The sequence below is a fragment of the Oryzias melastigma genome, linkage group LG22 (assembly GCF_002922805.2).
Source record: "Oryzias melastigma strain HK-1 linkage group LG22, ASM292280v2, whole genome shotgun sequence".
Taxonomy (NCBI): domain Eukaryota; kingdom Metazoa; phylum Chordata; class Actinopteri; order Beloniformes; family Adrianichthyidae; genus Oryzias; species Oryzias melastigma.
The window spans coordinates 2,934,444-2,961,349 of NC_050533.1; the positions used below are offsets into that span (position 1 = coordinate 2,934,444).

At 39.5% G+C, this 26,906-nt stretch overlaps 2 protein-coding genes across 2 annotated transcripts; one reads left to right on the plus strand and one right to left on the minus strand.

The window, feature by feature from the left end:
• The first annotated feature begins 4,816 nt into the window (after positions 1 to 4,816).
• Positions 4,817 to 8,741, plus strand: LOC112147007 (protein YIPF5). Its single transcript, XM_024273134.2, has 6 exons — positions 4,817 to 4,870; positions 4,943 to 5,043; positions 5,390 to 5,523; positions 5,621 to 5,766; positions 7,966 to 8,147; positions 8,507 to 8,741. The coding sequence occupies exons 2-6, from the start codon at positions 4,949 to 4,951 to the stop codon at positions 8,667 to 8,669; spliced, it is 720 nt and encodes a 239-aa protein (XP_024128902.1). The 5' UTR covers positions 4,817 to 4,870; positions 4,943 to 4,948; the 3' UTR covers positions 8,670 to 8,741.
• Positions 8,742 to 20,283: 11,542 nt separating this feature from the next.
• Positions 20,284 to 25,463, minus strand: LOC112161121 (retinol dehydrogenase 14). The gene is made up of 2 exons (XM_024257705.2): positions 24,962 to 25,463; positions 20,284 to 24,518 (listed from the first exon to the last, which is right to left on the minus strand). The coding sequence occupies exons 1-2, from the start codon at positions 25,202 to 25,204 to the stop codon at positions 23,901 to 23,903; spliced, it is 861 nt and encodes a 286-aa protein (XP_024113473.1). The 5' UTR covers positions 25,205 to 25,463; the 3' UTR covers positions 20,284 to 23,900.
• Positions 25,464 to 26,906: the final 1,443 nt, after the last annotated feature.

Consider the following 26,906-nt stretch of genomic DNA (forward strand, 5'->3'; position numbering starts at 1 on the left):
TGAGCGACCGGAGCGGCTCCAGGTTGGAGAGCCAGCTTGACCTCTGACCTTCATTAGAATCCAGTTTCGGTTTGGTTCTAAAATATTTCACTGCAGCATCGATTTCCTCGGTCAGCCTGTCAGAAACAAATGAAAAAGCATCTGCAGGTTTGAAGTTGTGGATTTGTTGAAGCTTCTTCTACCACCTGCTGTTTCCCTCAGAACATCTGAGGCAGAAATTCCTCAAAACAATCATCCATCAGGATGAGGAGGAGAATCCAGAAATGACGAAGGAATAAAAACTTCTGCATTTAGTTTTATTTTTTTAAAGGTTTCTTGAATCTGAAGTCTGTTCCCTCCCTCTCTGGTGGGTTTTGTCGCCTCGCCGACTGGAGAAATGCTTAAATTGGATTGTGGGGGGAAATCCCATCATGTAACTGATGTCCGTCAGAATTCAACAATAATCTAAAATCATCACCATTAAACTTAATTCACTTTATTTAAAAGTCATCAAGAGTTTACTGGCTTCTTAAAAGAATTTTAAAAAATGTGCTGCCACAGTGGTGCAGTGGTTAGCACTCTTGCCTCAAATTAAGAAGGTTCAAGTCCCGGCTGAGACCTTTCTGTGTGGAGTTCACACGTTCTCCCAAAAACATTCTTCATCGGTGAATTGATGAGTCTAAAATGTGTGATTGGGACTCACTAGCGACCTGTCCAAAGTCCCACTTTGCCGTCGCCCATCAGAGGCCAGGATAGGCTCCAGCAACCCCTTATCTGAGCTCTTAGATAAGTAAAATTTGGTCTTTTTTTGTTTTCATGAAATGTCGCAACATCCTTAAGAGCAAACTAAGTCAGAAACGAAGGATCAGAGTCAGAAAAATGGACGACAATAGAACCAGAAGCAGCTTTCCTCCATCTTTTTTTCTTTTTAAGCTCCACCTGTGAAGATTTTCTGGATATTTTCTTTAAAAATTGAGAAAAAAAAGAATTTATACACTTTAGAAACATTTTTTTGTGAACGTTTGTTTGGTTTGATCGTCGTCAATCAACAAACTAACCAGCTAACTCCCACAAAAGTAAATACATTAATAAAATAAAAGTGACTCTCTTGACTTGTCCGACTACCCGGTGGTTACTTGGTGAACTGACCTGGCTCCAGTTAGTTTAGTTTTCAAATGAGGTTCGATCAGGAAGTTCTCGTCTTTAGTCCCACTGGAGGAAAAGGAGGCGACAGATCCGTATCTGGGATGTTTAAATCTCATAAAAGACTTTTCTAAAACATACAAAACAATACAAAAGTATTTGACCTTTGGAGAGGCTGCACATGGATTCAAGTTAAAGTCAGTTGTGTTAGTTGTCGTCTCCTAAAGTGCTCCAGTTGGTTCTTCTGAAGCTTCAGCCGTCTTTTTGCTGATCCTCAGAGGATCTTCAGTTGAAGGTCCAGCTGAGCAGACGTTCACCTGGCCAGCAGTCTGACCACAAACACACACATGGAAGATACAGACTCAGTTTCTCAGCTGCTGAACCAAATGTTGATCCACTTTTCTTTCAGGGAATCTGCAGATTTTTCTGAACGCTTGAAAGAACCTGTCGCTGTTTTCACTGTTTTCATGGTTTTCACTGTTTTCATGCGCCCGCTGGTTTCTGAAGAGTCTGGCAGACTGACGGGGGCAGCAGAAGGTCTAAACGGAGCTCCTGGTGGACCAAAGAAGGAGCCTGGAGAACTTTTATCCTCGGCTTTACGTGAGTGACGGCGACAGAGGAGTTCCAAAGGGTTCAACAAAGGTCACACAAAAGCATCGCGGTTAGTTTGATGCTAAACGAGCTTTTCAGGAAGGAAACGTCCCGGAGAACGTTTAAGAGCTCCACAGACCAGATCCAGCTGGGAATCAAACCTGGAACGCCGTTAACGAGCTGGGAGCTCGTTAAAGTATCTGCTCTGATGCTAATGAGTGAAACTGTGGTGGAAGAAAAATCTGCTGTTGTGTTTTCTGGAAATACGGAATTTATCTGGAAGTCACTACTGTCAAATCTAAAAAAAATTAAGCTTTTTTAAAAAATCTGTAAATATTTTCAGGTTTCTGAAACTTTTCAACTCTGATGTAAACAGTTTTGTTTTGAGAAAAACGCTAAATCTGTTCACAGAAAGTTTGATCATGTCGCAGTTTAAAACAAATCTGTCAGAAAACAAACCAAAATGTAACATTAAAAAGTTTAATTAATTCATGACAAAATGTTGTTAGATTACTGCTGTCATTTTAAGATTTTTTCCGTCCATAAATGGAAGTTTATTCTGTTGTTGAACAGAAAAACTGTAATTAACCTGCAGATGTTCCTAAAGAACTGTAATTGTTTCTCATCTCTCCACTGACAGCACTGTTGTCAAACTGTTGAGTTTTCAATCAGTCTTTTAGTGACTTCATTTAAACATTTATTTTCTTATGGACAAAGTTGGCATTTCTTATTACATTTGAGCGTAAAGAAATAGAAAACATTTGTTTCCTGTTTTGTTTTTCGTTAAAAATGTAATTAAATTAAAATAAATTAAAACCAGCAATTAAATTAGGATATTTTTTTGAAGTACATTTGATTTAGAATTTGAATTAAGAACTTTAAGATGTTTTTTTAACAGATGATTTCGGGAAAAAAATTAAAAAGTTAAAGAATTCAAAGAAATTTTGCAAAAAAAAGTCCATCCTTGTTTTCAAAATCAAACTTTATTGGTACCTCATGGAGAACACAATTAACAAAACAGATTTTAGACACTAAAACGTTCTTTTTTTCCCAAAATGTAAATTATTTTCAGTAAATATGAAAAATTACCAGCCTGTACATTTTTATAATAAATTAACACTTTCTTTGAAGTGGAGAAAAAGACAATTCTTTTGTCCAAAATCAAACTTTATTGGCACTTTATGGAGGACAACGTTTACACGACAGATTATAAACACTGAAATGCTCTTCAAATCCTCAAAACAAAACAACAAAATAAAAGTATCTTTAAAAAAAATTCCTGCTGTACATTTTTAGGACAACAAACACTTTCTTTGAAAAAGATACATTTTTGTTCAAAATCAAACTTTATCGGTACTTCATGGAGAACATCATCACAAATCAGATTTTAGACACTAGAATGTTCTTTTTCCCTCAATCTAAAGTTTTTTTCAAGTAAATAAAAAAAATACCCACCTTGTATGTTTTTGTAAACAACAATTTTTAAAATTTTTTTGTCCAAAATAACGCTTTATTGGTAGCTCACAAAACAGATGTTAGAAACTAAAATGCTCTTTAACTCCCAAAATTAAATTAAAAAAAAAAATGTTCTCGGCTGGATGTTTTTGTAAACAACAAACACTTTATTAAAACCTTAGACAAAATCAAATGTTTGTTCAAAATAAACTTTATTAGTTTCTCATGGAGAACATTTTATAGATTTAAGACACTTATTGCTCCTTTTGTCCCAATTCTTTTATGAATAAATGGAAACATTTCTCAACATTTGTTGTTTTTTCAAACACACTTTCTGTAAAAGGCAGAAAGCGTTTAATTTTTGCTGCATGTTAAACAAAAATTCTTAAAGTCTTTATAGGAGTGGTTTAAATCCTGAATCTTCTGTGTCTTAACTAAATAAAGTTATATGTTGTTCTTAAAACAGGCTTTTTATTTCAATATAAATTCAAGAGCATTTTCCTCATTTAAACTATCAAAATAAACTTTATAGATTTTATTTTAACATGTTTGATAAAATGTTCGAAACATCAAACATGCGAGTTGATGAAAATTGATGAAAAAACAACATATTTTTAAACATGTAAAGTCAGACAACATTACATGCAGTGAAAGGTGATCAAATCAATAACGCAGGAAAAAAAAGGCCGAACGGCGGCAAAGCGGGAAATCCCCGCCGTCTTGCAGCTAAAAACAGGCAGAGAAATCATTAGCGTTGTTGGCGCCGCGGGGTTAATGGTTCAATCAATGTCAAGCGCTGAAAATAAAGTTAGAAATCGGACAATCTGTCGGCTGGATGCCGCAGGTTCACACGCTGACTCCCAGCGCGCGCGGAGGCCGAGCGGCGGCGCAACAGCGGCGCGCTGAGGCCACAGGCGGAACTGCAGACCAGAAAAAAACACTACAACGGATAAAAATGTTTATTTTAAGCTGAGATGGGAAAGCAAAATATTTAAGATTTATTTGTATACAAATAAGTAAAAAATAGAGTAAAAAACTGCAGATATTGCTGCTGATTTAAATTGTTTATGCGCTGCAGCACCTCCTACTGGTAGAAGAGCGCAACTGCAGGAAAGAAAGTTCATAAAAATCGGGCAAACATTTTTAAATCAGTCAATAAATTAATTTTAATTCACTTTTTGACATTCATAAGGGTTTTTTAATATTATTCTTTACTGATAATTAATTTATTTAATTTTTTATTAAATCAATTAGGAAATAAGTTGAATAGCCCAAATATTTTTACAATTATTTTTAGATAAAAAATTGTAATTTTAAGAAACTATATATTTAAAAAATATATTCAGTTTAAATAGATTTTAATGTCCTGAAAATGGTTGAGTTTATTCATTTAATTCGGTGATGTTAATGAATACAAATCCAGCTTAAACCAATTTATATGTTTTTGATCTCATAAAACTTGAAATAAATTAAAGTTTTAAAGTCCTTAAAGTAAAAATAAATCCTCACCAGACTCCTCTGAAGGCAGCGCTTGTTCAAGCGTGGAGCGACGTTGCCCTCTAGCGTCTGCAGAAACAAACCTGCAGCTTCAGCTCAGCTGTGTTATGACCTGAGAGGTTCTGGGCAGCTGTCGGATCCAAATATAGCCGGGTATTAATAGGGACGGACCTCACGGCGGTTCTGGGGAAGACTTCTGTCAGAGGTAAGAGCTGAAAGAGAGGAAGGTTTCTGTCGGATTGAATGAAGCACTTTTTGGGTCCTTCATGATCCTCAGACCAACATGGAGGACTTCCAGCAGGACTTCTACCAGCCCGGGTATTATATCGACGACCAGGGTCACAGCGTGGAGTACTACAACCCCTACAGCACCAGAGAGTACGCTCAACACAAACTCCTCACTGCAGAAGTCACATTTGGGTTTTAAGGGTCAGAAAATTGAGAAAAACTCTGGTTTATTTAATCCCATGGTAAAAATTCTTTGATATTTTCAAACTAAAGCTTCAATTTTGAACTTGTAGGTAAAGCTGAAGAGTGCAACCATTTCAAATCTCAAACATCTTTGTTTCAACGCATGTTTTAAACTAAAAAACAGCTTCCTGAAGCTCCTCTTCCTCATCCATTCTCCACATTGATGTTGTTCACCCCTGCTGAAGCACAAATCTGTCGTAAAATGATGAAAAAAAACAGACAGAAAGTCCTTCTTCTTGATCGTTTCTTCCAGTGAGAATATTCCTCCAGGATCCTTCATGGAGCAGCAGTTCAGCGGGAAGATCTACCAGCCGACAGAGTCTCCACCGACGTCCAGCATCCCCGGAATGAAAACCTCTGAAGAAGAAGAGCCTCCACTGCTTGTTGGTAAAGAATCTTATTTTTTGGATAAATAAATGTTACACAGTTTAACTAGATGCTTTTTTTCTACAAGAGGAATCTGGTGGAAGTTTGTCTGTTTCAGAGCTGGGAGTGGATTTTGATCACGTGTGGCAGAAGACGCTGACGGTTCTGAACCCGTTCATGCCCGCAGACGGGAGCATCATGAACGAGACCGACCTGACGGGGCCCATCCTGTTCTGCATCGCGCTGGGCTGCACTCTGATGATGGTCAGGAACACCGAAAACAAACAAAAAATAATGCACACTGTGATCAAACTTTAACGCGATTCAAAGATCATTTATTTAAATAAGAGAAAAAAAATTAAAATAAACTAGATGTTAAAAAACCTGAAAGGGAAGACAGTTAAAAGTGTTTTTTTTAACTAGATTTATACTATTTTTAGCCAAACTGGGAAAAAAAAATCATTTTTACGACATAGTTTCTGCAGAGCGGCAGTTATAATTTTTATAAACATTTTTTTTGTCTACTCCATCTGCGTTCAATTACACATATGCGCAAAACTTGATCAAAAATCTAGAAATGTTGAAAAAAAAAAACACAATTTTGCAATTACACTGCTTCCATTGAACCGTAATAGGCTCGACCTATTTCTGCTTTATATGTGATTTTGCCTTTTTGTGTGAACACATAATGACAAACTAACATAAAATGCAAGAAATTATGAAATTTGACATTATCAAGAATAGTACAGAGAGATTTGCTAAGTCGATACATATTTTTAGCTATAAATTGCGTAACACAGCTCCGTGCATAGAATCTATTATGTGAATGAACACAAACCAATTAAATCATTAAAAAACACAGATGTGATCAATACTTTGATTTACAGCAGATACGTTTCTGCATCATCATCTATCAAAGGAGACGTCTGCGTCTTATTCAGGCCGTGAAGTGGCGAGCTACGTGGGAGATTTTAGGAAATGGTGGAGCTGTGGATCCAACAATTCTACATGAAACGCTCACACAGCTGAGTGTGGTATTAAGTTGTTGGTCAAACATTCATTTAATTTGAAAAAAGTGTTTTAATTTCAGCTTTTGCGAAATATCTCAATTTCGTTACACCTCAGAAACGACCTCCTCCAACCACAAACATCAAACCCTGTTTAGAAAAATAAATCAACTTATTTAAAAGTTAATAATTATTAAAAGTTGGGTCAAAGTCGTACGGACCTCCAGCATTGTTGACCAATCAATGAGTAAGGCAAGTTTTTTTGTAAAGTGGGACAATTCCTTCCAAAATCCTATCAGACACCTGTTTCCATCAAGGTTGAATCGTGTTCAGTATCCGTCTCCTTTTCGCGATGATCAGGGACCAGAGACATCCGCAAAAGCGTGTAGATACACTTCAGCACCGCAGCATCTGCTTCTAAAGTTTATTACAAACATCATGAGATGTCCAAGTTTTTGTGACCAACCGGAAGAGTCATGTGGCTGGAAAAAAATGTTGAAATTGCAAAGAAAGAAACGTGAAAAAGCGGAGAAACACTGTAATTGGCCTTGTGTGGCCTAAGAAAAATGTGTAAAAATCAGAAATAAGGGTCCCTAACAGAAAGAAATGCTATTTTCAGCTTACTTTAATTTATTTATGTCCGTCATCATCAGAAAAATGTTAAAAAACACCAAAAACATGATTTTCATGGAGTGGATCTTTATGTTGATGTTCAGTCTGCTGCTGGTTTTCAGTTTCATGGTGAAACAATTGACTATATATTAGAACTGAACTGAGTGACTCCTCCCCCTGGTGATCCAAACAGGAAGTGGCTCCAAAATAAACTTCAATAGAGAAATAAACAGCTGTCAGAATAACAATTTTTGGTCTGATGCTTTTTTTTTTTTTCTTAAAGATTCTCAGAAATCCTCTTTTTTTAATGTTATTTTTCTGTAGTTATAAACTGGCCAATCAGATTGCTCAATAAACTGGGTGGTGCTTTTTGCCCCCATGTCCATCATTTAAAACGTGTGTGTAGCTCATTTTCAGGTAGGAGTGCGGACTTCCAACAAACACACTCCTAATTGGCAAGAGTGGTTGCCATAGAAACTGACTCGGACCAATTACTGCTTATTTTTATTTTAACCATTATTTTACCAGGAAATCCAACAGATCTCTTTTTATAAGGAGAACTGGGACAAAATGCATCATCACAAGAAAATAAGTACAGTTTAAACGAAGTAGAAATAAAATACAATTAAAATTAAAAGTATAACAATAGTAAAAAAGTTAATTTTGAATACAGTCAGGCTAAGAGTGACACTGATGACGTCTGACTAATATGGCGGCTGAACTTCTTTTGGCCACTTTTCCTAGGTGAGGTCACACTCACTCGGTCCAGTTCTCAGATACAGTCAGTGGCTGAAACCATCTCTGTTGTTTTGGGTTATTTTCTCATTAAATCTGGTCCATTCAGGCGGGAAAAGCCCACTTTGGTTTCGTTTACGGCATCAGCGCCACCGGCTGCGTCGGGATGTTCGTCCTCCTGAGTCTCATGAGCGCCCTGCCCGTGTCCCACGGCTGTGTGGCCAGTGTCCTGGGGTACTGCCTGCTGCCCATCGTGGGCCTCTCCGCATTCGCCGTCTTCCATTCGCTGCAGTAAGTTCATCAAAATGTTGAAATAATGGGATTTATATGTGTGTGAGTTTGATTTTTAACACCAGAGAACCATCAACCAATCAATTCTTTTGACTTTTTGCTCCTTTGATGTCTCTAAATGAACTTGATTAAAGAAAACTTCAAGACTATTTGTAAGATTGTACAAAACTAGGAGTTTTTTGTACACTTGAAGGGTACCTAAAATACTATTCCATACAACCCTGGGTTTTCTTTTAGCTAACTTATTTGGTGCTTGTGTCTCATAGTGCACAATTATTTTAATAACTGGCTTCACTACTCATTTATATGTAAAGAAAAACCCTGAAATCCTCATTTTAGATGTGATTTCTGCTTCACAGAGGCATTCTGGGAATATCTCTGGCCCTTCTGGCCATCTGCTGGTGCGGCTTCTCGGCCTCCAAGATCTTCATCTCCACCCTGCAGATGCAGGACCAGCAGCTGTTGGTGTTCTACCCGTGCTCTCTGCTGTACGGACTCTTCACGCTGCTCACCGTCTTTTAACCGAAGCCACCTTAATGTTTCCTGCCAGACGATCCTCAAAGAAGTAAATAATAGATTTGAATTTGTTCTGTATTTATAATAAGATTTTTCTTTGTTTCCAAATGCAGTGAATGTTCAAGATGTTTTTATACAAACCTCTTCTCTAAAGGCGACTCAACCTCTGAATCTAAAACTAGTTTGTGAGACATGAAGCTGCACAAAAACTACAGAAAAACAAACAAAAAGTCTTCAGTTTTGTTGATGACATGCTGCTTTTTACGTCTAAACAAAAATACTTCCCTTCCAGGTGACAACAGGCTGTCTGCAGGTGTAAAATGGTCAAACCTGTCTGGGTCCACCAGCGTGACCTACAGAACATACTAAAGTCACAGACGGCTCAGTGAAAAATGCTCATGTACATGTTTTTTTTCTATGGGTATGCTGCGGGCGACAGGTCACAGTGAACACTTTTACAACACATCCTCTCTCTTACTCAGTTACTATGTGAAGCTCTGCCTCGACGCATCATAAAAACTGTGAGGTTCTGTAGTCCGGCAGCAGAGGGAGGCAGAACATCACCGTTCTGGGTGTGAAACTGTTCTCCAGAACATCTGTTTCCTCTCATCTGCTCACGGCTTTCTCAAAAACCATGTTTTGTTCTCAGGTTTCACTTCTTGTCTTTAAGTCGTGTCCAACATTTTCCTGTTGTGAAGAACACGGCCGGTTCACTCGAAGCGTCTTAACGAGCGAACGAGCAACTGTGAGGGAGTCAGACGCTGGAAGATGAATGAGGGAGTGAGCCGGCTCTGACAGCTGCTGACTCACTGATGTTCTGCAGACAACAGCGTGAAGAGGAGGACACGTCCGCTCGGCTCGCTGTGACATTAACAATGGGTGGTTGTGAGGAGGCGGGTCAGGTGGATCCGGTCCCTCAGGTGCAGCTCCAGCTCGGAGGGTCGACCTGCGAGGGAAGGAGGACTCCACGTCCGCCTGCTCTGCGTTTCCTCTGCGGGGGAGTACCTGGTGACGTAAAGCTGAGCTCCATCACGGAGCTGAAAGCTGAAGCTCTGCAGGGCTGATGGGTCAAAGCTGCAGGTTTCAGTGGAGAAGCTCCAGCAGCCGACCTGGATCTCACCTGCGGAGCTCTCCTGAGAGTATCTGTCCAGAGACTGCCATCTGCAGGTTGTTTTAGGCACAAAGACCTCAATAATGTTCAACACTTTTCAAAAATGATTTAAAACAGGAGTGTCAAACTCGATCACACAAGGGGCCAAAATCCAAAACACACCTTAGGTCGCGGGACGAACAGGATAAACATTTATTGAATACTCTAAAACTACATTTTGCAAACTTTAAAAGTGTAACTTTTTAACATAAATATGAACTAGATATATAGCATTACCTGTGATAATCCTAGTGTGAATGCTGTAAACTGAATTTGGCCACTGAAGATGCTAGTGCTGATAGTTGAAGATGCTGAAATTGATAGCTAAAAATGCTGAAGCTGACAGCTGAAATAACTGAAACTAATAGCTGAAAACGCTGAAGCTAATAGCCAGCTAAAATATTACCTAATCCTAAAAAACAGAAAAAAAGCCTAAATTAGCCAAAACAGTTTGCATGCATCTATTAGTCCAACTCCAAAACAGCCTAAAAAAACAAAAAAAATAAGACCATATCAGCCAAATCAGCTAACATGCAAGCTGAAACATTAGCTAAACTCCGAAATAGACTAGATAATCTTAGTAGATGCCAAATTAGTCCAAAAAGCTAGCATTATTCCCATATTTTAAAACTGTAACTTTTTAAAAATAATCATAAATTATAAAAAGGCTGGAATATTATTCCAGAATAAATCAACTTAAACCTTAAATAACTTTCAATATTTTACCCTCCCTAAAAATATATTTTGTCAAATTGTTGACAATCGTTGGTCCATAGATAACAAGTGATTTGGAGGGCCGGGTATAATTACCCGAAGGGCCGGATCCGGCCCCCGGGCCTTGACTTTGACATTTGATTTCAAACCATTTCAGGAGAGAAGAGGCAGGTGAAGTCAGAGGAGAAGCTTCACTCAAAGGTCATCAAGATGTAAAATATTTTGGGCCAGGAATCGATTAAAAAAATACTAATTAATCGCAAACTTGAAAAAATTAATCGTAATTAATCGCTCTAATTTTTTTTTTAAGTCTCAGTATTTGCTGACCACTTATACATTCACAATATGAAATCATACACGAAACTCTACATTTAGAACATTTATTTTTAATTACTGCTATCAATCAATTCCAAAAAAATGTGATTAATCGCACTTTTGTGTTGGGATTAAAGGGAGTTCAAGTAAAGGACTGTTTCTTTGTTTAATTTGCATTCATACATATTAACACATTAATTCGGTTTGATTAATCGCGTGCTTTAATGTGTTCACAGCTCTAAGAATATTGTATAATTTTAGGTATTCTGAGATGTTTTATGTATTTCTTTGATCCGAATTGGAAGCTTTATCATTTGTAGTCACCAACTTTTGTCTCTGGACCAGGGGTCGGCAACCCAAAGTGTTGAAAGAGCCACTTTGTACCAATACAATAAAAACCAAATGTGTCTGGAGCCGCATAAATTGAAATTGCTTATAAAAGTCGTACACTGGTAGTAACACATGGAGAATGTGTCAAATAAACGATTATTTCTCCTGCTGCGTGACCTCATGTCATATAAGCTACATTTTTGGCCTCATGACAAGTTGGTGAGATATTGCAGCGTCAAACTACCTGACAAAAGCTGAATAGCCTCTCAAAGAACATTTAAGTTTTTATTTTGACATCCGTCAATGACGCAACGAGAGGGGGTCCTGATCAGTCTCTCCCTCATTCTCACTCCAGGTGCAGGAAGAATTCAAACATAACAGGACAAAATCATAAATGCCAACAAATGTTCAACAGTCAGACAACAAAACACGTTGACGAAAACCCAAACTTAAATCCAATTTCAGTCAGACAGGCAAAAGAATGGGTAACCCACAATTCCTTGCGCTGCCAGACCGACAGCAAGCCCAGCGCGTGTCTGAGACCATCACTACAATATGAATGAATTACAGTTTGTTTCATTGCTTTGATGAAATTAAAGAAATGCAATAAAGAAATACGATTTTTGATGTCATTTTTATTTAGAGGATTTGAAAAAAAAACACAAAAATGTAACGTGCACCTTTAAGGTGCTTCCACACTGGCCGCGTCAATCAACACTTTCAATGAAGAGTCAATATAAGCGCGTGCACACCTAAATTCCTGCCCTCCAAGTCTGGAGCGCGCGTGAGTCTTATAGTCAGACATTTAAAAGGACAGAGTTGTGAAAACAAAAGTCTTCAGAAAGATTTGGGGGATTTTCAACACTTTTACTTTCGGTTCTCCCTGTTGTAGATGCAGATGAGCGCTAATGAACAGTAAAAATACAATAGAAGGAGAATCTCCTCCCCGCCACGCACCGCACGCGGCCGGTGTGTGAGACCTGCACATCGCCGCGCTCAGCAGGTGGTATCCACACCGGAGCAGCGCGGTCACGCACGCAGTGGCGGGAGGAGATTCTTCTTCTATTCTTCTTCTACTGTTCATTAGCGCTCATCTCATCTTGGTGTCATATTAACCTGAGCGGACACAAACCGTAATGATTCATTTCTCCTTCGTGATCACGTTTGGTACTTCTGTGCTTTGAAGCAGACTCCGCCCACAAGCAGCTCCCGCGCTGAATCTTCAATCCGGTTCAAGATTTCCACGCACAGTTACAGCTCTGAGCTGCCGCGACTGTGCGTGGAAATCTTGAACCGGATTGAAGATTCAGCGCGCTCAATGCGTGCCGATTTGTACGTGGAGCTCGTGACCCGACTTCAAAACCCGCGTAGCAACGTGCGCTCACGTGCGCTCCAGACGCACGGGCAGGAATTCTGCTGTGCGCTGACTCAGACGGCGTGGAAGCATCTACACTCATCTCACAACAACTGGAAAACGTAAAGGATGTTTGTGTCATGTTTGTCCTCCTACAGAAATCGTATTAAAACAAAAATATTGTGGCAGCCTGACTGTTAATTTAGAAATAGTTCCTTGTTAGTGGGTGGAGTTAGTGTCTGTTCTTGTGTTGCATTATGGGACTTGAGTGTTTTACCGGCACCATGAGTGAGAGTGGTGTGTGTATGAGTCAGAGTCCTCACAGTGTCTGCTGTTCTGTGATTCGGAACTGTTTAAAAAATGTTAGTCAATATGTTGACACCAACTGGTCTCCATGGCCTGCGTGTGCGCTGCTTATTCCAATCACGAGGGATCATACACTGTACAGGACACAAGTGATGTCTGGATTAAATCTGCCAGTCATCTGTGGCTCTGCTCCCACCCAAATCGCTACAATATGTTTCATTCCAACATATTAAATTCTTATCAAAACATCTTCGACAAAGCGCCACTGAGCCGCAAGGGAGTGCTTGGAGAGCCGCATGCGGCTCCGGAGCCGCAGGTTGCCGACCCCCGCTCTGGACCTTAGAAACAATTGGTTCAAAAAATGTCCCGACATTTTGAGGTTCTAATTTTTCTCATACATTTACAAAAATGAACAACTAATCTCTCATCTTGAAGTCTAACCTTTAAGCTTTTGCTGACTTGAGAAATGTTGCACAGGAGTTTCACACAGAGTTTGATGGACTTTGTGGATTTGAGGTTAAATTTTCTTTGGAATCTGTGCAACATCAGAGCACTAATGATTCAGTGTAAAAAGTTATTAGCTCACATTTTTCTTTCTATTTATTTATACAGTGACTCAGTAGAAAAGATCTTCCAGTTCATGTTTGTCCGGCTTGGTGTCAGAAACTTATACATTTAATAAATAAACTTAAATGTTTAAAAGCAGCAATACGGTGATTAAGCAGAAGGCTTGAAAAACCAGACACTTAAATACTGTGAGGGTCATTAACACAAATCAAGACAGCTGTGGTTGATTGACACCTGAACCAGGTGTGACTGACAGATAGGTCTACTATAAACAGAAGATCAGGATCAAGAAACATCACTGAAAAGGAAGATTCCTCCTATGACTCTTAACATGTATGGAAATGGGATTGAAAGGGTCGAGGTGATCAAGTTTCTTGGTCTGTGATTTGATGAGAGGTTGACGTGGAAAACACATATTGAAATAAATAAGATTAAATGTGAAAAAGTGATAGTGAGAAGCCTGTCAGGTAGTGATTGGGGGGCAGAAAGATCTTGGACTATGGCCGTCAAGTTTTTGGAGCGGCTGCAAGCACACTTCTTAACTTGGACAGAATTCAAACAAAAGCTTGAAGAATTTGTTTTGGGGCTTTTAGAACAATGTCGATTCCAGCTTTGTTGGTTGAGATGGAGGAGTTACTTTTCCAACTGAGACGGTTGAAACTGAATGGACACTACTGGGCTAGAGCGGCAGGAGACGGTGGTGATTTATTTTGGCTGCAAAATGTCTTCTAGACTGATGGGAGTTTGGGAGCGTCCATAAGAAAGTTCATGTTATGACACATGTTGTGCAAGTGTTAGAGCCAATGGGAGTACAGAGTGACTCTCTGGTGGAATGGCTTGACCTCCAATGCCTCCATGGAGCCTTCCAGAACCGGATGTTAATATGGATCTACTAGGAATAGATTAAAGGATTGCGGTTCAGATTGTATCTTAGTGAACAAAGGGAGGCAGTTCAATATTTTTGATTCTGCTGCATTTTTGACGGCCAACCACTCCATATTCTTAGTTAAGATCCATTCATTGTTGTCTTTAAACTGATCTTATTGTTCTATTGTCCAGATTGAAGGATTATCTAGCTAGAAAAGTCATCTGTGGTTGATGGTTCTGGTGTCTCAATGGCATCTCCCCTTTTCGCTTCTTCATCCTCTCCTTTAGATCCAAATAAAGCGCTTCCTGCTCTCAGTTTGAGTGTTAATTTTCCTTTTTTTTGTCTTTGATAAGAGCGACCGCGGCTTCTGTCATGTGTTATTCAGTGAAAACCAGCCGGAGCGGCGTTCCGCCTCCAATTCTTTTTCGGGAACACCTCTGGGACGGATGGACTCTAGAATGGACAGACGGATTCTGGGACGGATGGACGGACTCTAGGATGCACAGACGGACGGAATCCAAGACAGACGGATTTTAGGACAGATGGAGGTATGGACTCTAGGACGGATGGAGGACAGGCAGACTAAGACAGACGAATGGACTCTAGGGTGGGCGGATGGCTCTAGAACGGACGGACTCTAGAGCAGGTGGATGGACGGACAGACGGATGAACTCTAGGACTGACGGACTCTATGGAAGAACTCTGGAATAGAAGAAGTCTAGAACGGAAGGACTCCAGGACAGGCAGATGAACAAAGGACCATATGAACTCAAGAATGGACAGACTCTAAGACAGAAGAACTCTGGGGCAGGCGAATAGACAGATGAGTAGATGGATAGACCAATGAACTCTAGGGCGGGCAGACTCTGGGATGGACGAACTCTAGGGCGTGCGGACGGGCGGACTCTTGAAAAACAGGCGGACTCTAGGACAGACGGGCAGACAGAAAGTTAGAAAGATGATAGAAAGATAGAGTAACTTTTTTAGTCCTAAAGGTAATTCAGGTTCAAGATATTAAAAGACATAACACTAACAACAAACGCAGTATACAAACAAACAACCCATAAAGACAAAAGTATATATATCAATTAATTAAAAAAGGTGATCATAAAAAAGGTACTTTTTTATATCAAGTGTAGCTGCTCTGGTTTAAAAGTTTTATGGTATTTGGAATAAAAGTTGTTGTGTATCTTTTTTTTTTCTTGCTAAAAATAAAACAACGATCTGAAGGTAACATTAAAACTTTGGAGGACACGACATTTTTTCATGTGTCAAAATGATGTTTTCTGCTTTCTAACTGCCTCTCCAACAAGAAGTTCAAACTCGTGGGTTGGATTCTCCTGCAGCCGATCAGGAAAACTGAGATCCACTGAAGTCTGCCGCCGTCGTGTTCTGGTTTGGAGTTTTTACATCTGATCTTCCAGCTCTCAAAGTGAAACAAGAATTGGAGTAGAGCTCCTCTTTGGTTCTCACTCTGAGGGAAAAAAAATAAATAAGAGTGAAGTTTGGTTCTAAGCTGATCCTGAACCCGGTCGTAACAGAACCCTGTAATTGGTAAATTCCTCCGGAGGCCGTGTAACACAGTCAAACACTTGATCCTCAGCTGAACCAAAGGAAAGCACACGGTTAGCTGAAGTTATAGCGTAAACAAAAGCCAAAGATGATGTTTACATGAATGAGCACACCCCCCACTCCAGAGAGGATAAATGTGGGGGAACAGAAGTGCATGTTTGACAGAAAGCAGAGGGAAAGGAGAGGACAGTCCCACGGTGCGGCTCTGACGAGCAGGCCCGCTCTTTCTTCTCCTGACTGTTTGGATTGGTTAAAGCAAACACGTCCCTCCGGCCAAGCAGTAGGCTCAAGACAAGCGCTCCCCCCCGGGCCCACAAAGTCCTTCTGCTACTTTACAATAAACTCTTCCACATGATTTATGGGCTCTCTTGTCGGAGACTCGCCGCTGCTGCTCACCTTTCGCTCGCCGCTGCTCCACCGACGTGGATCTGCGACCCTTCATTAACCCGCGTTCTCTGCTTTGACTCGACTCTTCCCTGCAGCACTTTACAGCCTTCGCGTTGAAGGATATCATGTGGACCAACAAGGTTTGCTTCACTTCCTGCATCTGCTGTTCATGCTCAGAAGAGGCTGCGTCAGTCTGGAGGCTGAAGTGTCCGGAGTTCCTCCAAAATGAGACGATCAGAAGAAATGAGGATAAAAATGAAAAACTTATGAGGGATAAAAGCTTAAAATCATCAAAGTAATATAAAACCAGCTGAATCCATTAAATTTGAAAGGAATGACAATTATATTTGGAGTTCCACTACCATCCATCTTCTGATTAATGTTGTAATTTTCTATAAAGTTTCAGGATTCATTTAAAATAAAGATTTGGATCCATGTGGTTGCTGACAATCTGAATGCACTTTTGTATACAGTTTAAATAGAACTTAAGATAAAGAGTTCAATTAATTAAGGTTTAATTAACCTTGTTTATTTCAACCAAAGCAAAAAATACCAAAAGAAGACAAACAAAAGAGGTAATCGTGACTTGATAGAAAATTTAAAAAATGTGAAAGTCAATTAAGAGGCATTACTATAAACATACACATGTAAATGATGCCAGTGTAGCTACTCCTAATCATATAGACTTACATTACACAATAAATTCAAGGAATTTATCGACAAGAGTTTAATTATTTGCTTTACCAGGAGTGGGAGGAGGCAACTTTGTATAAGTGCATCCCTATGATATTAAATCAGTTCCATTTACAATTTTTCTTGATTGGTAAGACACTTTTCTTGAAAACTGCCCATCTCAAATTTCAAGCTATAGTCACAAAACCTCAAACTGTTCTGGCAAAAACAAACTTTCACCTCAACACACTTCAGTCGTGCTCAAAACTGAACTTTGTTGTTAAATCGTGCCCTGAGTCAGTCCAAATTAAAAGCACTATTGAAGAGTCACTAAATACTAAAACGAAGAATAGAAAACACAATGTTCAAGACATGAATCTGGAGAAATAAAAGAAGAACTATTAACAATTGGGGTCTCTTGGTGGTGGGAGAACATACCAGATTTGAGTTGTTGTGTTCAAGTGGGAACGCTTGTGCTCACAATGAAAATATGTTAGCAAGTTGTGTCTTAACTGGTCAGAAGTGCTTGTGGTTTTGCCAAAAGAATGATTGATTCAGTCAATTGGTTCAAGCAACTGAGTGTTAGTGTTTTAGCATTTGAGGAAAAACTGTAAATACAACAAATATGTCATGACGAACAAAAAAAATGAAGCAAAAAGTGTCTAAAGTTAAATTAATTGCTGTTATAATAGATGAAAAATACAAAAAAATGTAATGCAGAATTTTACTGTAAATGTATGTAAATATCAGTTTTTTTAGATAATCCTCAGTCTAAGAAGATGAAAAAAACGTATTTTATATGCTCATCTAATTTTAATTTTAATTTGATTTATTTTTTTTCCTGTTTATTAGTGTTTCACTCCTTTATTACACATTTTAACACCATTATTTCAGTCTTCTTTTAACCCTAGAACAGTCTTGCTATAAAAAGTTACACCATCATTTTTACCGAGTCATTTTGACCAGGTGGTATTTTTTATTCTAAATAAATAAAAATTGGCAACAAAATGGGAAATATAACCATAGGAAGATCCTAAAAACATGCTTTAAATAGCTGAAAAACTAGAAGTTTGGGAAGAAAAATTCCTAAAAAAAAAAAAAAAGCTACTGGAGACTTGGTCTTTGGTCCATCCATTCCTGGGACATGTGAGACTTTGTCCAGGGATCCATGACACTATGCAACATAGTGAACATCTTATAAAGACTTTATCTCGGGTGAACATCACCCGGCGATTGTCCTCTAGGGTTCAGTGTCTATGTTTTGTTTCAGACATCTACTTCATGCCGGTCTGTTTAAACATTGTCTGACTTTAAACCGGTCTGTAGCCGTAAAAAGGTTGGAGACGCTACAATACAGGATTTACGTCTCCAGGAAACTTCCAGTCCTACGGGTCACAAGATGGGAATAAATCGTCTGTATATGGAAATAAATTTAAAATTTTAACATTACAAAATCACATCATCTCATTATTAAAATATATGTTTAAATGTTTACATTTAAAGATTTAAAATGTGCCGGTAGCTGCAGGAACGTTTCATAATATTTATTTGGTATATTTTCATGCGATGTGGCTTCAGTACCACAGACTGTTCTCAGGTTTCCCAGATGGACTCTGGTGTTTGTCTTCAGATGAGTCTCCGTTCTCAGCGGCGTGGTGAAATATGGCGTCAGACTAAAAGCTGCTTTCACATTACTCACTGATAATAATATCAACTTCGGGGAGTTAACGAGCTAATTTTAGAGGTACTGTAATTGTTGCGCAAGAAAAACAAAAGCAGGTACATCAATTTCAGCGCGATCCTGGGAGAAAGTTGAAAAGTTCATTTGGGTGGTCTGAGGCCGCGGAGGTGCCGAGCACATTTGGACGAGCCGAGCCAAACCAAATACTCAGGTTGTTTTCCTGAGAACGCGGCCGCTCAGTGCTGCTCCAAGCGGAGTTGGGAAAGAAGATGAAAGACGCAGATAAAGAGCTGGCACCACTTTCCTCAAAGTGTCAGAACAAAGATTTGTTAGTGCTTCACATCGTTCAACGAAAATGTCGAACAAAGTTAAACTTGAGAACAATAAATAAACGAGCTTAATGATTTGGAGAACTGCTGGATGTAAAAAGTGCTCTTTGATCGTGGTGGCTTGTAGCTCCTGAAGTGTTCCAGACAAAGAAGGAAAATGTATTACAAGCATCAAGACATTCTATTTTTGTAATGTTTGTTCAATAAATAGACTCATAATCTTCTTTTTTTAGTAGAGATAACAAGAAGTTGCAAGAACAGATACACCAACTCATGCCCAGCTATCATGAACATGATAAAAAAAACTATGGAAGTTATCATCAGAAAAGAAGCGACAGCTTTTCTAAAGGGGAGAAAGATTAAACTGTCAAAACACAGAAGCACTTAAAGATTCTAATATAATCATATCTACACATTATGAGTTCTCCTAATTTAGGAAGATGTAAGTACTTTATGAAGCAATTTAGAAGCCAGGAAGGATTCCAGCAACCCTGTGACTCTAAAAGAGACACAGCAGGTGAAGACAATGAATGGATGTTCAGTTGAGTCTCAGTTATTGTGTGTGATCATTCACACCAAACATGATAGCGAATTTGTGTCCTCCACACTGTTGGATGGTTGTCCAAATATATGTTTATAAACCTGATGGTCCCGCTCCGTGTGGATAGAGCTACTGTTACAAGTCTCATTGTTACATGGAAACATCTATCGTATGTCTCATTTGCAGTCATTGAAAGGAAGACAAGATAGGACAAGACAAGACAGGAGCGGATATGACAAGAAAGGGCAGGACATAACAGAATGGAACAAGACAAGACGGAACAGGACAAGAAAGGATGGGACGAAACAAGACAGGGCAAGATAGGAAAGGACAAGATGGAACAAGACAACATAGGTCAGGAAACGACAAGACAGGAAAAGACAAGACGGGACAGGACAAGACAGAATGGGATGAGACAAGATGGGACAGGATGGATCCAGACAAGACAGGAGAGGACACGAAAGGATGGGACGAAACAAGACAAGACAGGATGGGGCGAGATAAGACAGGACAAGATAGGACAAGACAGAAGATGACAAGAAAGGGCAGGACAGAACAGAATGGAACAAGACAAGACGGAACAGGACAAGAAAGGATGGGACGAGACAAGACAGGGCAAGATAGGAAAGGACAAGACGGAACAAGACAACACAGGACAAGAAAAGACAAGACAGAAAGATGGAACAAGACAAGACAGGAAAAGACAAGACGGGACAGGACAAGACAGAATGGGACGAGACAAGACGGGACAGGATGGATCCAGACAAGACAGGAAAGGACAAGATGGGGCAGGAGATGACAAGACAGGACAAGACAGGAGATGACAAGACAGGGCAGGATAGGACAAACTTTATTGATCTTGCTGTATGAAGATTAAATTACTACAGGAGCTCTAGGGATCAGGCATCAAGGTGCGAAGAAAAAGAAAAATGTTCAATGGAAGGTAAGGAAAAAAAAGAACATAAAAATAAAATGAAGTTATACAATTCTTTTGAAACTTAAATGATTAAAAACGCATCGCAGGTCTTCTAGTCACATTCACATGAATTGTGAATTCAGCTTTAGAGGTTTGAGGTCAAAGTATAGTTTTAGTGTAGTCACATTTTTATCTAGAAAGGTGCAAAGTTCATAACTGATTTTTTAATGTCTATCACTGCAAAAAAGGACAGTGAATTTTACAGCTATGTAAAATACCTACAGAATTTTATTGTAATCAATAAAACAGATGTTTGTTTAAATAACCGTTAACTTTTGTGAACCATTTAACAATGTGTTTTAGTAATGTTCACGACAATAATTTGTAATTATGATCAGATATATTTGTTAAATGGTTATAGAAAGATTAAGAAGAAGAAGGATTATTTTCTGTAATGTTTTAGTAATGGACATATTAACTGCTGGAATAAAGACTTATTTGGGGGGGAAAAAAAGAAAGACAAAGAGCTTTAAAGCTCAGGAAAAGCAGATAAATCTGCTGAACAGAAGCTCCACAAACAAGAAAAAGCAGCGAATGTGCTTTTAATTGAATCATTATGTGCTGCAGCTTAAAGCGTAAGTAGCCTCTTACATTTAGATTAACATTCCAGGGCCTATGAATATTACTGCGCCCATTACCGACATCAGATTGTGTAATTGCACTAATTGTCGTCATTTGCTAAACAAATAGAGTGGAGCTGCCTTTGCAAATGCCCCAGGAGCGTTTGCTGCTTGATGGCTTTGATAAAGTGGTTGCCTTTGTGCTTCTGCATTGTTGCCCAGCTCTCCATAAATGATCCAGAAAATGTCCTAATGAACGGTCCAGGTGGGAAAGTCATGAATCCTGGAGGTCCCGCTACCATTTCATACCAGGAGGAGTGTGCTGTTTACGGGTCACCTGGAGAGTAAACATTCCCAGCTAATTGCTTTTCTCAGAGCAGCCAGCATGGCTGACTGAGGCTCAACTAACCCCCGATATCTGAGCCGACCCTCCACACACCCGCACACACACACAGGCCGTGCGGTGTTAATGAAGCAGGTCCCTCAGCATTATTCTATTACGCGCACCTGATTTGAAATCCTCGAGCATGACGAGGTGCGCCCCCTCGCCTCCGGGTCACCAACAGAGGAGGCGCGTTCAACATGGAGCAGATTCAGGAGGAGGGTCACGTTTCAATTTGTTTTTCTTCTAAAATCTTCCTGTTTTTTTCTCATCATGTCTATCAAAACAAGTTTACATCCACAGCTTTAACAGGTCGACAAAGAGGAGAACATTCTCCTCCAAGCAGCTCCAGAACGAGCATGAAGAGAAGTCTGATCATAAAACTGAAAATGTTTAAAGTAGGAATAAAATCTTAAAAAAACTAAATTAAACTATGAAAAAAAGAAATGTTTTCGTAAGTTCTTTCACAAGCTAACAATGCAACTTAAAGGGTAACCAAACAGGGCAGTTGGAGGCTGACTCCATTCTCAGCCCACATTAGAAAAATGCAAAAAAAAGGGGGCGGGGCTAGTGGAGGGAGACTGAGTGGGGGAGTTACAGTACAAAGATGGGCGGGGCTTCTATACTGCAGTTGCAGAGCATTAAACTTTCTGAACTTACACCAATTGACCAATCACAAAATTCAACTGCAGTCCCTTGTTTCAACCTGTAGGGGGCAGCATAGGCGGGTTTTACGTTATAGTTTCATAAATTAAACAAGTTTATTTTAATTTGTCAAAAATTTGGCAATGACCAACAGACAGCATTTTTAAAGCCCCAATTATAGAGATCAACAGCCCAAAAAGTTGATTTCGGGTTTGGTTATCCTTTAACCCGAGCTAAGCTGCTACCCACTCATTCCCCAAAAGGATTTCACGATATCAATGATCAGGTGAGATGCTCTTCATGTATTAACCTGTCAAAGCTTGACCAAAATAAGTTGCAGATGAGAAATTTGAAGGAAAAACAACACTCCAACACAGCACTGCAAAGAGATAAAGACCCACTCCAATGAAATTTGTGTTTTTAGTGTTTTTAACATAAACTTTCCGATGGACATATATATAGAACATTGAGTACAAAATTTTATTTTTGAGTATTTCCTTTTTCAAGATGTTGTGAATCAGGAGAAGAGAAAAAAGAGATGTAAATAAAAGAACGTATTTGTCATGACAGCTTCCTATTCTGCTTCGTTCTGATGTATCCACTTGTAGACAAATAGATCCATGAACGTCTTTGTTTTCCTTATTTGAGCTGGATTCAAACTGGATTTTTGTGATATTCCTCACATTTTTGTTGCACCGCTAATGTCAGGTTAAGGTGTGAGGGGCTGTAAGCTAGCAGGAGCTTTTATTCTAAACAGGTTGAAGCTGAAATTGTTATAAAGTTACTAGTTGGTTTGTTCATTTAGCGCAGGGGTCTGAAACCTTCAACACTTAAACAGTCATTCGAGTCGGTTTCTCACCGACTATAACCCAATAGGAGCCACAAAGTCTTAAATCACACTTTAGAAAAATAAGATACTGATTTGGATTCATATTTAATTGTTGCTTTTATGATAACTATGCATGAAATACTGATTTTTGGTATAAATAAAACACAAACATAAAGAGAAATTAGACTTTTTTAAAAATAACTTTTGACAGAGGTTCACATGAAGTCCTTTCAAAATAAAAGACATCCTTTACCACGTGTCAAAGCAGAAAATGTAGCAATGGGTGGTGTGATTTTAGCAGTGATTTTAAGGGGAAAAACTGTTTATTTTACCTTTTGTGCTGCATCTAAGCCTGAAACTCGGAAATCCAGTAAACTACAATTAAATCAGAGCTGGTTAAGTGATCCTTACTGTATTTTTCTAACAATATGATGCACTTAAGATCATTTAATTTGTTCAAAAATGTGAATTCTGGCTGTGTTTACTGCACTTGATTTAAAAAAATCTGTTTCAGTCCAACTCAAAGTCGAAGTGCTTGTTGGAAAATTACAGCTACTATGGTCAGGAGCCTCGAAGAGTGATTGACTACTTTTCTTTTTTTTGTTTTGTTTTACTACTTAATTTGTACGTTACAGCTACTTGTAATAACATTAAAAAAACAGAAAGCCACAGTAGAGGGTTAAAAGGGACACAGGTAGCAGACCCTTGACTTAGCAGAAGTGGAGCCTTTTTCTGATCTTTGGTTTTGTGGATATAATAGATAATAAAATATTGCAAAACAGAACTTTAGTGCAATGAATGACAGCCCTGGAACATGAATACAGCAGCTTGAAACATTTAAAGTTCTGACAGAATCAGAATGTTCCTGAGAGCATCATTCCACATGATTCCGATCTGTCTGACAGCAGCAGGAACGTCAAACTTCCAAAAAAAGAGGAAAAATAATTTACTGTTTTACTGTGATTTCGTCATTTCCTGTGATGATGATGATGATGAAGGCACGGCGGGTTTTCATTCCCTGCAGCAGACACTCTCTGAGCGTGTGCAGCTCCTTGGATCTCAGGTGGTTATTCCCACCATGACCTCACTGATGTCCCACAGCTTGCTGGCCACCTGCTGGTCCGTGGCTTTGTCCAGGAGGACTTGAGGCCGGCAGTTGGCGAAGCACTTTCCCTGCACGCCGTCCACATCCGGGCTGGAGGCCAGGAACACCGAGGTGCGGGCCCCCTCCTCGGGGCTCTTAAAAAGGCCCCAAGACAGCAGGTTGAACAGAGGCTTGGCCACCACAGGGAGCTCCACGTGCCTCCCCAGGTTGGTCCTGACGATGCCGGGGGTCAGCGCGTTCACCGTCACGCCGCTGCCCTCCAGGCGCCGCGCCAGCTCGCAGGTGAACAGCAGGTTGGCCAGTTTGCTGCGGCTGTAGGCGGAGGCTTTGTCGTAGGACTGCTCGCTGTTCAGGTCCTCGAAGTTGATGTCACCGTGCTTGTAGAGTTTGGAGGAGACCACCACGATGCGGCTGGGCGCCGAACGCTTAAGGAGGTCCAGCAGGAGGTGGGTGAGGAGGAAGTGACCCAGGTGGTTGACCCCAAACTGCATCTCGAAGCCGTCCTCCGTGCGGGTGAGCGGACACTGGTACACGCCGGCGTTGTTGATGAGGACGTCCACGCGAGGCTCGTCCTGGTCAGCAGAAACACAGGCAGCCGTGAAGCAGAAAAACTCCAGTTTATGGAATATTTTATTACACAGTTATAGAAATGCAATTAGAGTGAGTTCCAAATTATTATTCAAAAAAACATTTGTTTTCCAGTTAAACTCATGGATGACTCTTTTGATCACTGAAATCAATCACACCTGTGATAATTACGTTACCAGGTGAGCTTAACTAAAGGAAAAACTCAATAAAGAAGGATGTTCCACATCATTAAGTAATATGGGAAAGAAAAGGATCTCCACTGGGATTAATTTGACATCAACAATTGTTAAATTGATAAAAATCTGTTTTTTTCTTTTGTTTTTACTGAATATTTGTAAAGGGCAAAATTGAACATCAATACTAAAAGATCAGATGTCATCTTAATTCAAGTTTTTAAAGTCCAGAATATGAACTAGAATAAATTCACCTTAATGATTCCTTCGCAGAAAGCGCGCACAGAGGTCAGCGAGGCCAGGTCCAGGTACCGGACCGCCACCAGCGAGCCGTCCGCGCCGGTCTGCAGCTGGATGTCCCGGGCCGCCTCCTCAGCCCGGGCCAGGTCCCGGCAGGCCATGATCACCCGGCCCCGCAGCTGCACGATCCCGGCCGCGGTGGCCTTCCCGATGCCGCTGTTCGCTCCGGTCACTATGACCGTCTTTCCGCTCATCATTTCTGCGGGCTCCCCGCTCCTTCTGCGCCGCTAAACGGAGCTAAACGGAGCGGATGCTAGCTAGCGTCACGTGACAATAACAACAAACCATAACTCCCAACATGCATAGCGGGAGCAAACTAAACTTCGATGTCGTTTTTCATTCGACATTTATTTGTTTTATAAATTTAATGCATTAAATATGATAATTTAAGTTTGTTTATCGTTTTTATTATTAAAGTTTAAAGTTTAGTAAAAAATAAAATAATAAAAAATCCGAATCACATCTACATACTACTTTATTTATGTCTGAACGTCTGTAAATATTGGACCATCTGCAAAAGATAAAAATAATGTATGATGTTTAACGTAAAAAAGGAGTAAAAATTATTTATAAATTATAGTTGATTTGGATAAATCAAATTTGCTTTGTTAATATTATTTTATTTAGCAACAATTTCCTACAAACTACAAAACAATATACTATAGTAAAACAGTTTCTTTATTTATCGCCATCATTCTTTTAGTTGAAAAGACTACAAGTGTCAAGGATAGGCTGGATTTGAAAATTGTAAAAGGCTAAATGAGGAATAATTGAGTAAGCAATTGAGTACCTTCAATTGATCTTTAAAGAGTTGTGTTTTGGGTGTTTTACCTGGTTTTTGTGCCATTTTTCTAACAATGGAAAGCATATGAAAAGAAAATTAAAATTAAAATTATATTTCTGAGAAAATAGTGCTGGAAAAATCCTGTAGCTGTGGTGTAGATGCTACAATCAGTAGGCCACAAGATACATTCACTTGCAGACAAATAGATCCAAGAACGTCTTTGTTTCCCTCGTCCGAGCTAGAATCTGGATCAAAACTGTATTGGATTGTAGCGGATAGCTACATTATTGCTCACCATTTTTGTTGCATTAGTAATGTTAGGAGAGGCTTTAAGCTAGGAGAGCATGTACACAGAGAGCTCTCAGAAACAGGTACAGGAAGGTGAGGCAGTGTTTCTCCACGCCAACACTTACGCCCACAACTCAGGCAGATTTCTAACAAACAACCACTGCTCTGCGGTTTAATTATAATTAAGAGACCATTGGGAATGCTTTAAAAATAGGTCAAAAAATGACCAGAGTGTGTTTATAATACCTGCGTGTGTAATAGAAACTGCATTGTATTTACAAAAACAACACAACACAACCTTTTGATTTAATGAGGGTCCTTGAACACATAGAATACTTTTGTTTTGGTGCTTTTTTAAAATTTAATTTTAATTAAAACCATTTTTTAAGAGTATTTCACTCCATTGTTGCTTCTAAATCTCTTCTATTTAAGGCTGAAACAACAAGCGGGGGTTTTCTATGACAGAAAACATTAATATAACTTAAGTGTCTACGATTCATGACCAAAAACATCACACCGCTTAACCCTACAGATGAAGTAAAGGCCTGACATTTTCAGGAGCATGTGGAAACACTCCAACTTAAAATCTCAGTAAGAACGAAATCCTTCTCAACTGTTTAAATAGCAGCAAACCCAATTAAATGTCAAACCTGACTGAGGGTTCTTGCTTAAGGAGCTCTGAAATGAAATCGGATGGTTTTATTTTGGAAATCACCACATGGTTTCATCACATGGTGAAGATCAGTCTGACTGGTCAGCCAGCCTCTGCTCTTGTTGATCGTTTTGTGAAATGAATTTGGCCTCGTAGAACAAAGAGGCGACTTGTG

What these genes read in the sequence shown, in the direction of transcription:
- LOC112147007 (XM_024273134.2), top strand. Translation starts at nt 4,949, where the DNA reads ATGGAGGACTTCCAGCAGGACTTCTACCAGCCCGGGTATTATATCGAC. An exon ending in AACCCCTACAGCACCAGAGA is followed by an intron (nt 5,044 to 5,389) that starts GTACGCTCAACA and finishes CGTTTCTTCCAG; the next exon opens with TGAGAATATTCCTCCAGGAT. An exon ending in AGAGCCTCCACTGCTTGTTG is followed by an intron (nt 5,524 to 5,620) that starts GTAAAGAATCTT and finishes TGTCTGTTTCAG; the next exon opens with AGCTGGGAGTGGATTTTGAT.
- LOC112161121 (XM_024257705.2), bottom strand. Translation starts at nt 25,204, where the DNA reads ATGATGAGCGGAAAGACGGTCATAGTGACCGGAGCGAACAGCGGCATC. An exon ending in TCTGCGAAGGAATCATTAAG is followed by an intron (nt 24,519 to 24,961) that starts GTGAATTTATTC and finishes TCTGCTGACCAG; the next exon opens with GACGAGCCTCGCGTGGACGT.